General features: G+C 48.7%; 2 protein-coding genes across 42 annotated transcripts in view; one reads left to right on the top strand and one right to left on the bottom strand.

The window, feature by feature from the left end:
- The window catches only part of BNIP3 (BCL2 interacting protein 3), a 235,040-nt gene that overhangs the window by 66,862 nt on the left and 153,461 nt on the right, over positions 1 to 14,717 (bottom strand). The window lies entirely within an intron of this gene.
- The window catches only part of JAKMIP3 (Janus kinase and microtubule interacting protein 3), a 77,192-nt gene that overhangs the window by 49,774 nt on the left and 12,701 nt on the right, over positions 1 to 14,717 (top strand). For 11 of the 40 annotated variants that reach the window (XM_061478650.1, XM_061478647.1, XM_061478657.1 and 8 more), the window contains 12 exons: positions 1,203 to 1,331; positions 2,814 to 2,942; positions 4,827 to 4,910; positions 5,354 to 5,416; positions 5,793 to 5,930; positions 7,106 to 7,204; positions 7,294 to 7,353; positions 8,606 to 8,671; positions 9,106 to 9,174; positions 9,261 to 9,338; positions 13,427 to 13,630; positions 13,976 to 14,041. In XM_061478650.1, the coding sequence (XP_061334634.1) occupies positions 1,203 to 1,331; positions 2,814 to 2,942; positions 4,827 to 4,910; positions 5,354 to 5,416; positions 5,793 to 5,930; positions 7,106 to 7,204; positions 7,294 to 7,353; positions 8,606 to 8,671; positions 9,106 to 9,174; positions 9,261 to 9,338; positions 13,427 to 13,630; positions 13,976 to 14,041 (1,185 nt within the window). The remainder of the gene's footprint in view (positions 1 to 1,202; positions 1,332 to 2,813; positions 2,943 to 4,826; positions 4,911 to 5,353; positions 5,417 to 5,792; positions 5,931 to 7,105; positions 7,205 to 7,293; positions 7,354 to 8,605; positions 8,672 to 9,105; positions 9,175 to 9,260; positions 9,339 to 13,426; positions 13,631 to 13,975; positions 14,042 to 14,717) is intronic. The other 29 variants (XM_061478667.1, XM_061478649.1, XM_061478671.1 and 26 more) reach the window with 13 other exon arrangements.

Genomic DNA, 14,717 nt, shown 5'->3' with positions numbered 1-14,717 from the left:
TTCCTGGGGTGCTCCATGCACCTCGGAGCCACAAGGGGGGACGTTGTCCTCCAGGGTCTGCAGACAGGTCGTGGCCTTGAATTTGGTCACACAGTTCAAGGGCATTCATAGCCTGGTTGGGATGTTCAGAGAAGAGCTGCTGGGGACAGGGGGACCGTTTGCATTGCACATTGTGAGCGTTTGCATGTGCTGCCTTTACCAGAGCAGTCCCGCAGGAGCCCAGTGGTGTGTGAGTGTGTGAAGATGAGACAGATCTCATGAATTAACACATCTCCAGACGATGCTTTAATGGCACTGCCTGGAAACACGTGTGGGCTGTAAATAATTCATGTCAGAGGTTAGTAACATGCAGAACTTGCTGGTTACAAGACGCATCAGGCAGAGCTCAAGGAAACAGAAAACTCTGGTTAATGAACACTTGGCAGGATGTTAATCTAAATGTTAACTCTGTAACAGCATTGTAAGGTCTAATGTCAGGGACCTGAGAGCAAGCTGTGTTCTATGCATGAAGAACCAGCTAATAAATCTATAAATAACAAATTGTGGCCAATGTGAGATAACTCCTCCTGCCATCCTGGAAATGGCAAGCAGGCCTTCGGAAGAGCTACATTTTGTCTCCTTCAAGAATCATCCGCTGCAAATTAAAACAAGCAGCCAAAGTCTAGAAATGCTTTTGTAAATTAGCACTGAAAAATGTCTCTGGAACTGTGCTTGCAGCACTGTCTTTGGCTTTCAATCAGTTAATGGTAAATCTGTCTTCACCACCACTACCTTCATTCCTTTAAACAGAAGGCAGCTTGGAGTAGGAAACTGGATCTCTTCAGATTGTACAATCATTGCTGTGGTGATCAGCTTCACATCTCCAAGGAGGAGAGTTTGGCAAATCTAACTTGCCATGTGAGGGCTGCAGTAATGGCAGGAGGGACTCTGGAGGTGGCAATGGTCTGGCAAAACCATTTCAATGCACAGCTACCTCCCAACATGGAGGTGCCCGCCCAAAGTGAACAGAGTGCTCTGAGCTGCAGAAAGCTGGAGGAAAATGCCTTAGAAGAAGGCAGGGAGCTGAGGTTCCTCCCAAGGGGGGTGTGTTCAGACCCACAGGGGCGCAGGGTTTGGCCTTGTGTCAAAAGCCACCTCTGTGCCCCGATGCCCCGGCGCAGGCGGTGGCACCACTGCGGTCAGTGACACCTTCTCTCTGCCAGAAGCCGGTGGTGGAGACGTTCTTTGGCTACGATGAAGAAGGTTCCTTGGAGTCTGATGGTTCCTCTATCTCTTACCAAACTGACCGCACAGATCAAACGCCTTGCACGCCTGAGGATGACTTGGAAGAGGTACCCATCAAAACCCCGTGGTGTCTGTGCTGAAACCTCTCTGCTAGCTTTTAATGTCATTCCTGGGCTGTTACATCCCTCATCTGTCCCCTCTGACCAGAAAATGAAAACTTGATGTTCAATTTAATATTGTGCATGTTGGTTACCATGTCCCTCAAGTCTCCAGTAATTTCACAACTCTTAACCAAGCTGTAAACATTATATCCTAAGAATACTACGTGTAGCATGGATTTATAGGTTAGAGGTCTAACGTGACCGAGCAGTTGGACAGGCCTGGGAAGATCTGTTCACACTGAGGTTTACTGCAGGTTTGTGCACGTGTAGTTTGGTTCAGATCCTTCTGTTTGTCGTTCTGAGCTCAGCCCAGAGCACAGCCTCGGGCCCTGAGGTTTGTGTTTCTAGAGGAGAGGTTACAGCCCCTCAAACCGCTGTCTCCAGAGGAAGGGCTGTCCCTCCTGCTGACGTTGTGTCTTTTAGGGAGGCTCTGAATGCAGAGTGCAAAGGCAGCTGGTGATACACATCAAAGTTACTATTCCTGGTATCTTGCAGGGCTTCCCTACACGTGCGTTCCCAAGTGCATGTCAGATCCCTGCACTGTTACATGTCTCTGGGCTCAACAAGAATCTTGTCATGGACAAAAAAGCCCTGATAATGACTCTTTATGGTTATTATATTGTATTTACACTGAGGCTTATTACGGTTGCTGCCTGCAGTTCTTCATCTGCCATTTCACCTCTTCCATGCCTTGTCAGGAGATCGGTTAAAAGGGAGCCTAAAGAATTCTGATCTCCCTCATAAAAGATACATGAGTGCTTGCGGGGTGTGCGCTGCACTGCAGGAGACCTGAGTGTATTTCTGTCTTGATCTCTCATTTCTGTATTGACAAGTTCCCTGTTGAACAGTACAAAGTGTCTGCATGCAGCCAGCAGTGTAATTGCTTTCATGTTGAATGAAGTATTCTGGTCAGCCTGACATGAACTCATTCAGTGCTGGGTACTGTAAGGAGAGTGAGGAAGAATGAAGGGTTCTTTTCATGTCAACGTCATTATTGCTGCAAGTATTAACTCTAGATTAGTGTCTTAATGCTTGAGTGAGGCTGTCAGGCTTGGCTTGGAAACCTGTTGTTGTTTTGAGAAAGTTATATTTTCATCTTTAAATGTGATAACTTTGCCTGCTCCAGTAATAAAGGGTGATCCAGTCAAAGTGTGTGACATGGATGGCAGGCTTTTACCTTCCCATGGCAGGGGAAAGTATCTTTTTTATTTGCAATATTGCATTTTCTTTATGTAAGGGTGTGCAAGAGATGTTTATGGGACAAAAGAGAAGCAGTCTGAGGGCACGTAACTGAGATCCTCAGTACTGTGCTTCCCAAATTGCATTTTAAAAGTCATAATTGTGTCATTTTTTAGAGAAAGTAGATATTTTTACTGTCATTGCAGAAAAAAGGCAACAAGCACAATGCATCTTTGGCTTTAATTCCAGGGCATGGCCAAGGAAGAGACAGAACTGCGGTTTCGGCAGCTGACGATGGAGTACCAGGCTCTGCAACGAGCATACGCCCTATTGCAAGAACAGGTCGGAGGAACATTGGATGCAGAACGAGAAGTTAAGGTCTAAATGGCTTATATTACATGAAAATAAAGGATTGTCGTTGTATGGGGGTTTCCACTTGCACTTGCTCCTTTGTTTTATGTTTGTTGGGCAGGACACGGCCAGGGTGGGTGCTGATGGGGGCTGCAGGGTCTCTAGCTGAAGGGCTGGTCTGCTGGAGGAACCACTGTTACTGTGGTTTTGTCTCTTCACCTCTGATCAGTCTAAGAGAAATTCAGAGAGATTTTTTAATGGGAAAACTTTAAAATTAAGCTTCTCTATAAAAACCTAGGCCATCTATCTTCACTATATAATGCTTGGTGTTGAATTCCTTCTGGATTCTGTGAGATTCCTCAAAAAATGTTTAGAAAGCTTATATCTGTGATTCTTTTTCTTAATTCCATTGCAAAGTGTCCTATGCTCTTCTGCCTGCCTATCTGCCTCATACAGCCCATGTGGCTGCACACACCTGACATAAAATCATTGAGTCTAAGACTGGTTTGTGTTGGAAGGGACCTCAAATCTCCTCCAGCCCCAACCCCTGCCAGGGGCAGGGACCCCTTCCACTGGAGCAGCTTGCTCCAAGCCCCTGTGTCCAACCTGGCCTTCAGCACTGCCAGGGATGGGGCAGCCACAGCTTCTCTGGGCACCCTGTGCCAGCGCCTCAGCACCCTCACAGGGAAGAGCTTCTGCCTAAGAGCTCATCTCAGTCTCCCCTCGGGCAGGTTAGAGCCATTCCCCTTGGCCTGTCCCTGTAGGCCCTTGTCCAAAGCCCCTCTCCGACAGCCAAACTCCTCTAGCTCAATGCCATCTTTGCAATACTATTTCACCCTTCCTAGCTCTGTAACTAGTCTGGTTTTCTTCCACTGAATAATTCAATGAATTAACTGCTAATTTCATCACAATCTCCATGGTGAGCACCTCTCAGCCATCCAGATTTAGCAGCATCCCATGTCTCCCAGCAGCCTTCCTGTTTGGCCATCATGGATAGTCTCACTCTTGAGTGCCCCAGTGCATTGAAGCTGACATTCTGATAAGCACATGCTCTGCTCTGAAGTTTTAGTTACTGCACAGGTAAAGAAAATCATCAGAAACAAGACATGCCCGACCTGAAAAGTGCCTTCATTTCACTTTTTCCATAGTGAGACAAAAAGAGAACAATGCAGGTAATGCAAGCAGATCGGGCCATGCTCATTCTAACAAGATAAAGAGCAGATAAGTGGTTGGAGGAAAGAAAGTTTTCTATAAAACAACCTTTAATGAACAGAACAGCTAACAGTAATCACATTTCTTGTCCAGAAAACACGTGCAGGAAGGTGGTGTGTATTTAAATAAGCATGAAGCTATAAGTATAGTAAATAATTGCACACAACACAATAAGACCATCAGATAGGGCACTGCATGCATGCAGAGCAACTCAGTTGGCCAGTGTGTAATGTTACATGTGTAGGGGCTGTTCTGAGCTTCTTAACTTACCAAAAATTAAAGGAAACAAGTGTGCCCAGAGCTGTGGCATTGTCATTTTAATGTGTTTTCATGGAGAAATGAACCTTCGCATGACACTGCCTTTCTTAAAAGCCGTGTTCTAGGTTAGGGAGGGCTGCTGAGTGCAGGCTGCTATAGCCATCTGAGAGAGGCCACTCGCATTTTGCTGCCCTAATGGGATGCTGCTTATGCCCATCCTGAGTTCAGGCTCAAACTTATTACCCTGTCTTAGAGACTTCTTTCTATGATGAATGACTCCTGCTGTGTGCTTTGCTGCAAACTGATTCTGCCACAGAACTTTAAACCCCATCGGTTAAAAGTGTTTGATGTTTTCAGCATTTTCTGTCCCCGTGTTGGCTTTGGTCTGTTACAGAAAGTTTGATTGATGGTTTTTTGGTCTTTCCCCCTCATATCCCACAGACACGTGAGCAGCTCCAAGCAGAAATACACCGCTCGCAGGCTCAGATCCAAGACCTGGAGAAGGCCCTCGCGGAGCAGGGGCAGGTAACACCTGTGGCCGGACCCCTGATATGTAATGATGTCCTGGGGGTTGTGGGCTTTATATATTCAGCAAACTAAGAAATCAGTTTAAAAACAAGGTTTATTTTGCCTAATAATCAGAAATACCTAACTTATTTTCAGTGTAGTAGAAATTCGATAGTAGATACATAGCTAGAAATATCCCTTTTAATGCAAACTAATATTGTAACCTAAAAGAGGTTCTTAGTCACTGGAGTGTTTCTGTTCCATTTGTATACTGCAAACTGTTAAAATAATGGAAAAGTTTAGCTTAGGAAGTTCTTTTTGGAAATAATGGAATTACAGTTTCACATGCAGCATTATTCTGTCCCTCTCCTCTATCTGCATGATTTACTGCAGTACTTGCTGCTGTGTTTGTGCTAACCATTGCCAGCTTCACCTGCAGCATTGGTCGTTTCTTTCTCAAGGACATGAAGTGGATTGAGGAGAAGCAAGCGCTGTATAGAAGAAACCAGGAACTGGTAGAAAAGGTATTCAATGTTTCTAGTCATATTATACAAATAATATTTGTAGTTTAAGGGACGCAGAAGGTGCAGTATTTTAATCTGTGCCACACAGCTCTGATGGAAATAATTAGTGTATAATAAGATGATACGTATAAACCTGCCAGGAGGAGGGGTTTCTGGCCTTCCCTGTTGTCCCTTACATGTTTTCTGGCTACCCCTGTTAACCCATACAGTGTCCATGTCACTAAGGATGGTGGCTCTGGAGAAGAGCCCCCATTCCCCATCACTGGTGCCACATGTCCCTGCTCACACTGACCCTGTGTTTCCCTGGCACGGTCAAGGCACGTGGATCTCGAGTGACGCTGCGGGCAGTGCTAACCACGGGCTCCTTGTTTTGCAGATAAAACAGATGGAAGCTGAGGAAGCTCGCTTGAAACATGATGTCCAGGACGCGAAGGATCAGAACGAGCTCCTGGAGTTCAGGATCTTGGAGCTTGAAGTGAGCACGTGTTGCAGCCCTGGTCCTGCCCTGGTTTGTGTGAGCTCTGGCTGGGGGCACTCGCCCATATGTACTGTAAAGAGTTATATTGCCCTGAATGTGAGCAAAGGGTTTGGGACAAAGTGCTAATGAAGGAGGAAAAACATTCCAAACACCCAGGGATCACTGCCAGTGCTCTCCATAGGTCATTCTGGCAATCTTGCTACTTAAATAATTTAACTTCCAGTAGGTTGGCTCATGATGCGGGTACACATTTACTGTACTCCATCTGTCCTGAAAATGCAGAGAGGTGAAACCTGCACAGATCATACATGGGAAGGAAAAAGAAAAAGCAACTTTTGTTTTCATTGCCAAAACCCATGGCTCTGTTTCACCTCTTGCTAAACATGCAGAGGAGGAATCGTGTGCCCCAGGTTGCTAAAGTTACTTCACTGAGCCTTCTGTTTTCTGGTGTATTATCTAACCTGTACAAACAGAATCTATAAGCTTTTGGAAACGTATTTAAATTCTCCAAAGAGAGATTAACAAAGCAGACACAAGTAAGGGAGATGTAAACACTATATTGTATTAGATGTAAGTGTATAGAATCATGGAATCACAGGTTGGTTTGTGTTGGAAGGGATCTCAAAGCTCTCCCAGCTCCAACCCCTGCCACGGGCAGGGACCCCTTCCACTAGAGCAGCTTGCTCCAAGCCCTTGTGTCCAACCTGGCCTTGAGCACTGCCAGGGATGGGGCAGCCACAGCTTCTCTGGGCACCCTGTGCCAGCGCCTCAGCACCCTCACAGGGAAGAGCTTCTTCTTTTGTTCAATAGTTGTTCAAATATATAATGCAGTGAAATGATAGGGAAGTGGTCATGGTTGGTGCCCAGTGAAGCAGCACGGTGGGAAAATGTGAGCACTGTTAATATTACATTGATAATATATGGCTGATCCCCTGTGCAGTGAGGTGAGGTCCCCATCAGCCCCGAGTGCCATCACAAAAGCACAAGGTCTGGCTGGAGAATGGCTCTGGTTCCTGGCTCTTAGTGCCAGCAGACCCCGGGTGCAGAGGGAAGGGTCCGTGTGCTCTGTGCGCCTGAAATGAAGCCACCCTGTGACAACGTGGCTTTGTGATGGGCTCCGTTAGAGCAGCCCTTTTCACACCGTGTTGCTCGGGCTCTCCGTGGTCGGGGAGGTACCACGCGGTATAGCCAAGTGACTCTTGTCATTGCAGGAGCGGGAGCGGCGATCGCCTGCCATCAACTTCCACCACGGCCCCTTTACAGAGGGAAAAAGCCCTCTCCAGGTGTACTGCGAGGCAGAAGGTGTAACAGTAAGGGATCCTCCTGTCGTGTTTTCCTTCCCCTCAGTGAAGCCAGGCGCTCTGTTCTGACTCCTGCTTTTCCATTTCTCTCTTGTTAGGACATAGTAGTAGCAGAGCTGATGAAAAAGTTGGACATTTTAGGGGATAACGCCGTAAGTGTATGTTCCTTTAATAAATTGTGCATGCTTTGGTCAGTGTTAGTCCTCATGTGAAGCTAGCAAAGCCTCCTTGGGTTGCTGCTGCACAGCCTGTCCTGCAGCCAAAGCACGGGGCTGTGAGCTCAGCATTCCCTGGCTCTTCACGGGGTGGTTACAGGCTCCTGGCAGTGCCACGCGGGATCCTGGTGTCACAACATTGCTCTGGGTGTTCCAAGGGTTTGCAAAATATTTTGCATTGTGTTCAGTTTCTTCTGGCCACTGTCCCCACAGGCTCCTTTGTTGCTTACTCTGCCTCAGCTTTGCTTTGCTTTGGCATCCTAGCAGCTCTGTGCTCTGCTTTTGCCTAAACCCCATAAACCTTTGGTAGCAACCATGATATTAAACAAAAAGCTACAACAGCAGCATGAGAAGAAGCAGCAAATAATAAGGAATTTGAAAGTATTTCTCCTTTAGCCAATGGAAGTGAGTTATTACACATACAGTTAGGTATTCAGAAGGTTTATAAGCCCTTGGTGTGTTTGTTCCCGGCACTCCTATCTGTAAGCAAAGCTACAAAGCCCGTGGCTGTGCAGGCAGAGGGGAGCAGAGCCCTTGGCCACTGCAGGGAGACCCCACCACTGCCTCTGCAGAAAGCCATCAGCTTCCTAATCATGGGAATGACAGCTCATGGCTCTCTGGATCGGAACAAATGTGGCTCCAGACCGGAGGGATTCCTTCCTCCTGGGATATTTATGGTCAGAGTAAGACCAAAGCTTGGAATCACATACAGAGCATGGTTTCCATACTTTAATGTTCTAACATAGCAGCAAAACCTGGATTGAAAAGCTGACATCTTCACAGATACTTTCCAAACTCGTGGCTTTGCCCCATAAAATAAGGATTGTGTCTTAATGTACTGTGCATGGAAGGAACTCGCGGACTGACAACTGCATCTCTCCTGAAAGGCACACTGTGCTAAGCTTGGTCTTGTCTTGTGTAACTGTGTTTGTTCCCTGTTGGGTAAAAACAGGCCCAGTGTCACCTGGTTTTTTGGTAAACGTGAGATTTTTGGAAGAATTAACTCTATGCATGATAGAATTCAGCCCAAAGAGTTACACTTGTTTTAACAATGATGTTACAACACTAATTTTCCCAGTTTCTTGTTCCTTGGACATTATTTAATTTCATATTTATTTAATACAGCAGGGCCCAAGTAGTGGATTAATAACAAGACACTGGGATTTGTTGTAATTCTATTCTGCTTTTGGTGCAGAACCTGACCAACGAAGAGCAAGTAGTTGTCATACAAGCAAGGACCGTCCTCACGCTGGCTGAAAAGGTAAGGACAGCACATCAAAACCAAACTCATTGGTAAATGCGTGTTGTGAGAGCACCTGGCAGCCTCAGAGCAGCTCACCTGGAGGCACAGGGGAGGTGGGTGATGGCTTCATCACCAAATGCTGCGGTTCTTTATGTGGAATTACGCTAGTTTTTGTCAAAATGAGGGTGACATTCAGGCAATACAGACAGACATTGCTGAGATTTAAGTGCTATTTAGTTAGTAAAATGGCTTTGAAATCATGCTTTTTTCCCCCCAATATACATAGCAGAAAATAAAAAGTAAGAATAGAGTAAGTTTTCCTCTTTATTTAGTGAATTTAAGTGAGTAGTTGCAGTGTGTGCTGATAGCTCCTGAAGTCACAGTAAGCACTGAATACGAGGTGTGCTGCCTCTGCCATGTGGGCTTAATCCCCTGCTCTCTGTTTTGTGCAGTGGCTACAGCAGATAGAAGTGACAGAGTCTGCGCTGCAGCAGAAGATGCTGGACCTTGAGAATGAAAAGGTACCAAGGGAAGGAACCGTGGGAGAAGCAGCAGAAGAGCATCCCAGTAGATGCCATTGCACTGATGCCTCTTCCCCTGTCCCCAGGAGCTGTTCAGCAAGCAGAAGGGTTACCTGGATGATGAGCTCGACTTCAGGAAACAGTCCCTGGACCAAGCTCACAAGGTGAGGAAAACCACTTCAATGATGGCATCTTGATTAACTTCCCTTGTGTAATACATGTGGTCTGCTCCCTATAGAAAAGCTCTGCTTTGGACAGGACTGCACATGGAGTGACCCAAGGACTAAATAGGCTGAGTTTTAAACACCCCCCTCCATGCTCTGCACTAACAGTGAATTCCTTCTGGACAGGGTTCCTTGTGTTTGGGTGGACCTTACAGGGTTAGGACCTGAACATCAACTCGTGAAACCCAAGTTCTAACGTAGCAGAGGTTTCAGAAAATGACTGGCAAGAAAATGATGCTTTCAGTAAGTTCTCTTTCTCCTCCAAATGAGAGCTGTTAGGCTGGACATCTTAGATCTTAGGTTCCAGCCTCTGTAACCAGAACAGCTGGAGGCATTGTGTGATTCTGCACACTTGAAATGAAACTGCTTTTAGGCCAGGTTCGTCATTAGCTGATCCTAAGCCATTTCAACCATATCAAAGAATCCCGGTATGGTTTGGGTTGGAAGAGATCTTGTAGTTCCAACCCCCTGCCGTGGGCAGGGACAACCATCTCCTCAGTCATCTGCTGTCTTGTTTCCTTCAATTAGAGAAAAGGTCAACACATACTCATGAAAGACACACATTTGCATATCAGTGTATCTCATTCTGTCAGTTCCTGTTAAATCTCAAGCACAGTTACGCTTTCTGAGAAGCAATATTTATGCCTCTCATGCTGGATACCTGTTCTCTATTTTGATCACAAACCATCTGGGGGAGCTTTTACTCAATACATTTTCTGCCTGTAAGGATGATTTTCAAGACCGATTTTGCCACAAGCTGAGCTATATCTGGAACCAGTGTCTGTGCACAGCATCCCCATGGCCTCCTCTGGCCTCACTCCAGCAGCTCCACGTCCCTCTTGTGCTGCTGCCCCAGAGCTGGACCAGGGCTGCAGGGGGGTCTCCCCAGAGCGCAGCAGAGGGGCAGGATCCCCTCCCTGAGCTGCTGCTCACACTCTGGGGGTGCACCCAGCACACAGGGGGGCTCTGGGCTCAAGTGCAAACTGAAGCCAGCTCATGGGGAGTCATACTGGGTAATGCTGGCTCATGTTGAGGCATCACATCATGTCTGCAGGAGAAGCAATGGGCTTTACTCCCGGGCATGAAAGCAGCCTGAAAGCAGGAAGGAAGCTTTGTTCTGCCCTGAATTTAGAGTGGTGAAAGCTCTTTTGATTTGTTTAATTTGTTTCACTTCCATGTTTTCTTTGTGCCCCTTGGGATGAGGAGCTGCTAATGTTCCCCACTGACTGCAGCCAACAGGATTACCAGCCATAACCACTGAGCTTCTTGCATGGTTTTCACTCCCTGGGCTGCTGGTGGGGGGTTTTGCTCTGAGAAACACTGGCTCACACACACAGACTCCTGCTGCTGCTGCTGCTCTGGAGGCTGTGAAATCCCCCACACTCTTCTTCCTTCACAAGTCAGTGTAATCTCAGAGCACAGCAGTCATTTAACTGAGTTTGGGGCCCAACAGAAACCCATGTTTCAAACAGCAGCATTTTGTTGAGGCAGTGATGGTTAGCAAGGATGTTGGTGATGGTTTTGAAAGTGAAAGCAAAGTCTTCTGAGATCTGATCCCATCTCCCAGCGATACCGTGGTTACTGTCCCTCAGTTAGCATCAGTGTCCAGAACTTCAGCCATGATACTGTTATTCTTGTAAATGCTCCTATTCTTTGGTCTGGCCGCCTCAGGTGGGAAAACTTGATGATTTTTAACTGAGCTGAGTTACCACACCAGACATCAACAGCATCGTCAAACAGCCCCTCTGGAGGTACAGCCCACACTGGTGCAGCAGCCTCCTGAGGCCATGGAGAGCCCTGCAAGGTTCAACCTGCACCATCACAGTCCCCTTCTGAGGCCATGGAGAGCCCTGCAAGGTTCAACCTGCACCATCACAGTCCCCTTCTGAGGCCATGGAGAGCCCTGCAAGGTTCAACCTGCACCATCACAGTCCCCTTCTGAGGCCATGGAGAGCCCTGCAAGGTTCAACCTGCACCATCACAATCCTCTCCTGAGGCCATGGAGAGCTCTGCAAGGTTCAACCTGCACCATCACAGTCCTCTCCTGAGGCCATGGAGAGCCCTGCAAGGTTCACCCTGCACCATCACAGTCCTCTCCTGAGGCCATGGAGAGCCCTGCAAGGTTCACCCTGCACCATCACAATCCTCTCCTGAGGCCATGGAGAGCCCTGCAAGGTTCAACCTGCACCATCACAGTCCTCTCCTGAGGCCATGGAGAGCCCTGCAAGGTTCACCCTGCACCATCACAGTCCTCTCCTGAGGCCATGGAGAGCCCTGCAAGGTTCACCCTGCACCATCACAGTCCTCTTCTGAGGCCATGGAGAGCTCTGCAAGGTTCAACCTGCACCATCACAATCCTCTCCTGAGGCCATGGAGAGCCCTGCAAGGTTCAACCTGCACCATCACAATCCTCTCCTGAGGCCATGGGGAGCCCTGCAAGGTTCACCCTGCACCATCACAGTCCTCTTCTGAGGCCATGGAGAGCCCTGCAAGGTTCAACCTGCACCATCACAGTCCTCTTCTGAGGCCATGGAGAGCCCTGCAAGGTTCAACCTGCACCATCACAGTCCTCTCCTGAGGCCATGGAGAGCTCTGCAAGGTTCAACCTGCACCATCACAGTCCTCTTCTGAGGCCATGGAGAGCCCTGCAAGGTTCAACCTGCACCATCACAGTCCTCTCCTGAGGCCATGGAGAGCTCTGCAAGGTTCAACCTGCACCATCACAGTCCCCTTCTGAGGCCATGGAGAGCCCTGCAAGGTTCAACCTGCACCATCACAGTCCTCTCCTGAGGCCATGGAGAGCCCTGCAAGGTTCAACCTGCGCCATCACAGTCCCCTTCTGAGGCCATGGAGAGCCCTGCACGACCCCAGCAGCTCTGTGGAGGGTGTGCGGAGGGGCCGTCAGGGGCTGCTTTGTCTCTTGCTCTGCATCAGGCCTGCTCTGTATTGATCAAAAAGACTTCCGCTTGCTTTTGGCTTGCATGAAGGACTACCTTGGGCTCCGAGGCAGCAGGCATTGTCTGGGTCACCTGCCCTAGGAGGCTGCTGGCCTTGGTGACCTGGGGAAACCTTCCGAGCCTGCTTCCCACACACTCGTGTGTCTCGGTACATCTGGAGGGCACATCTGTCTGTGAGCGGCATTTTCTGAGGCAGTGAAATCTCTGCAGCCTGAGACTGCAGGAGCAGAGCCCAGCTTCCAGATACATTTTTCATGAGCATAAAGCTCTCAGAGCTGACAGCTCTGCCAGGGAGGGCTGGAAACACACTCACACCAGGTACTTTAAGCTCATCGGTACCAGCTGCTGCAAGCACACAGCAGGGAGCTGTTCCTTTCTGGCAGGAGCTGGTGCTGCCCTGTCCTCTGCTGCTGCAAACAGAAAACTGAGAGACTGAACACTGCATTTAAATACCCGCAACTCGCAAAATGAGTCTTCAGAACCATTGTTCCTTTTCCATTTTCATGGAATCACAGAATGCTTTGGGTTGGAAGGGATCTCAAAGCTCCTCCAGCTCCAACCCCTGCCACGGGCAGGGACCCCTTCCACTAGAGCAGCTTGCTCCAAGCCCCTGTGTCCAACCTGGCCTTGAGCACTGCCAGGGAAGTGTCCCCTTTTCCCTTTACACTTTTGCCTTCCCCTTTTTTCTCTTTTTGATTTTTCTCTTGTCCTTTTCCTTTTCCTTTTGATTTTTTCTCCTTTCCCCTTTTTTCTTTCCCCTTCTCCCTTCTTGTTTTATTTTTCTTTTGCCTTTCCTCCCTGTGGCCATCTCCCATCTCCATAAAGGAGGCACTGACACCCACACATTTGCGGAGAGGCAGACTCGGCTGGGCGCAGGGGCCAAACCAGGTCCAGTGCTGCTCAGAGCACGGGATCAAAGCATCCTGAAGTGTTTCCCCCATGTACTGAGCTTTCCTCACTGCTGAGCTCACAGCCCCCCCACCGTTCCCGTTCCCTTACCAGGGCAGGGCTTTCAGCTCCTCACAAAACCAGGCGCGGTGAAGCTCACAGCCTCGTGTTGTTTTTGATCAGCAAATTCTGGAATTAGAAGCCATGCTCTATGATGCCCTGCAGCAAGAAGCCGGAGCCAAAATCTCCGAACTCCTTTCAGAAGAGGAGAAGGAGAAGCTGAAGAGCGCCGTGGAGCAATGGAAGCGGCAGGTGATGAGCGAGCTCCGGGAGAGGGACGCCCAGATCCTGCGGGAAAGGATGGAGCTCATCCAGCACGCACAGCAGGTAGGCAGTGGTGCCCGCTGGGGTGAGACCTGGGCTGGGATGGTCCCTCAGGTGGAACGTAATGAGCTGGGGAGCACCAGCCTCTCCTTAGAGCTGTACCAGAAATGGCTGCTCCTGGGTCAGGTTGTGCTTTCCCTTGGATCTGATCCCTGCAAACAGGGCACTTTGGTTTTCCCGAAGTGTCACTTGTGGTGACAGTCACAGAGCACTCATCTACGGCTTACAACCCAATCTGGTGTTCTAGAAGCACAGCACATACAATTTGTATCTCCCAAACTAATGCATCTTCCGGGTACGTGTGTATTTGGTTGGTTAATAAATATTTCTTTATTTGACATCTGACAGAGAATTAAAGAGCTAGAAGAAAGAATTGAAGGCCAAAAAAGACAAATAAAAGAGTTAGAGGAAAAGGTAAGGTAATGCAGACGAACAGTTCCTGTATGTGCACCTGACCATCTGCTAACTTCACCTTGGCTAAGGGAACAGTCTCTGTTTGTGTGTGTCAGTGCAGTGAGTTCATGTGAGAACACCAGGAAACCATCTCGCATTGGCATCGGTCCCCTGAGAGGGAGAAGTTACCAGCTGAAACTGAGTCTTTCCTTCTGCTGTCCTTCAGGACACAGCAGGGATGTGGGGTCCAGCTGCCCTGGGAGGGGAGCACCAGAGAGCAGAGGCTGAGGCCAGCACATGTCCTGGTGGAGGACCTGGGACATCTCCTTCCCATCCCCAGCATTGCACTTGTGGCTGCATTGGCCAGGCTTCCCCAGGGAGAACCATAGAATGGTCCTAGAATGGTTTGTGTTGGAAGGGACCTTAAAGCTCCTCCAGCTCCAGCCCCTGCCACAGGCAGGGACCCCTTCCACTAGAGCAGCTTGCTCCAAGCCCCTGTGTCCAACCTGGCCTTGAGCACTGCCAGGGATGGGGCAGCCACAGCTTCTCTGAGCACCCTGTGCCAGCGCCTCAGCACCCTCACAGGGAAGAGCTTCTGCCTAAGAGCTCATCTCAGTCTCCCCTCGGGCAGGTTAAAGCCATTCCCCTTGGCCTGTCCCTACATCCCTTGTCCCAAGCCCCTCTCCAGCTTTCCTGC

This window comes from Pezoporus flaviventris, unplaced genomic scaffold (genome assembly GCF_033815535.1).
Source record: "Pezoporus flaviventris isolate CSIRO_AGI_PZ_B2104156 unplaced genomic scaffold, CSIRO_AGI_Pfla_v1 ptg000129l, whole genome shotgun sequence".
Lineage (NCBI taxonomy): Eukaryota > Metazoa > Chordata > Aves > Psittaciformes > Psittacidae > Pezoporus > Pezoporus flaviventris.
This window is presented reverse-complemented; position numbering and strand designations above follow the sequence as displayed.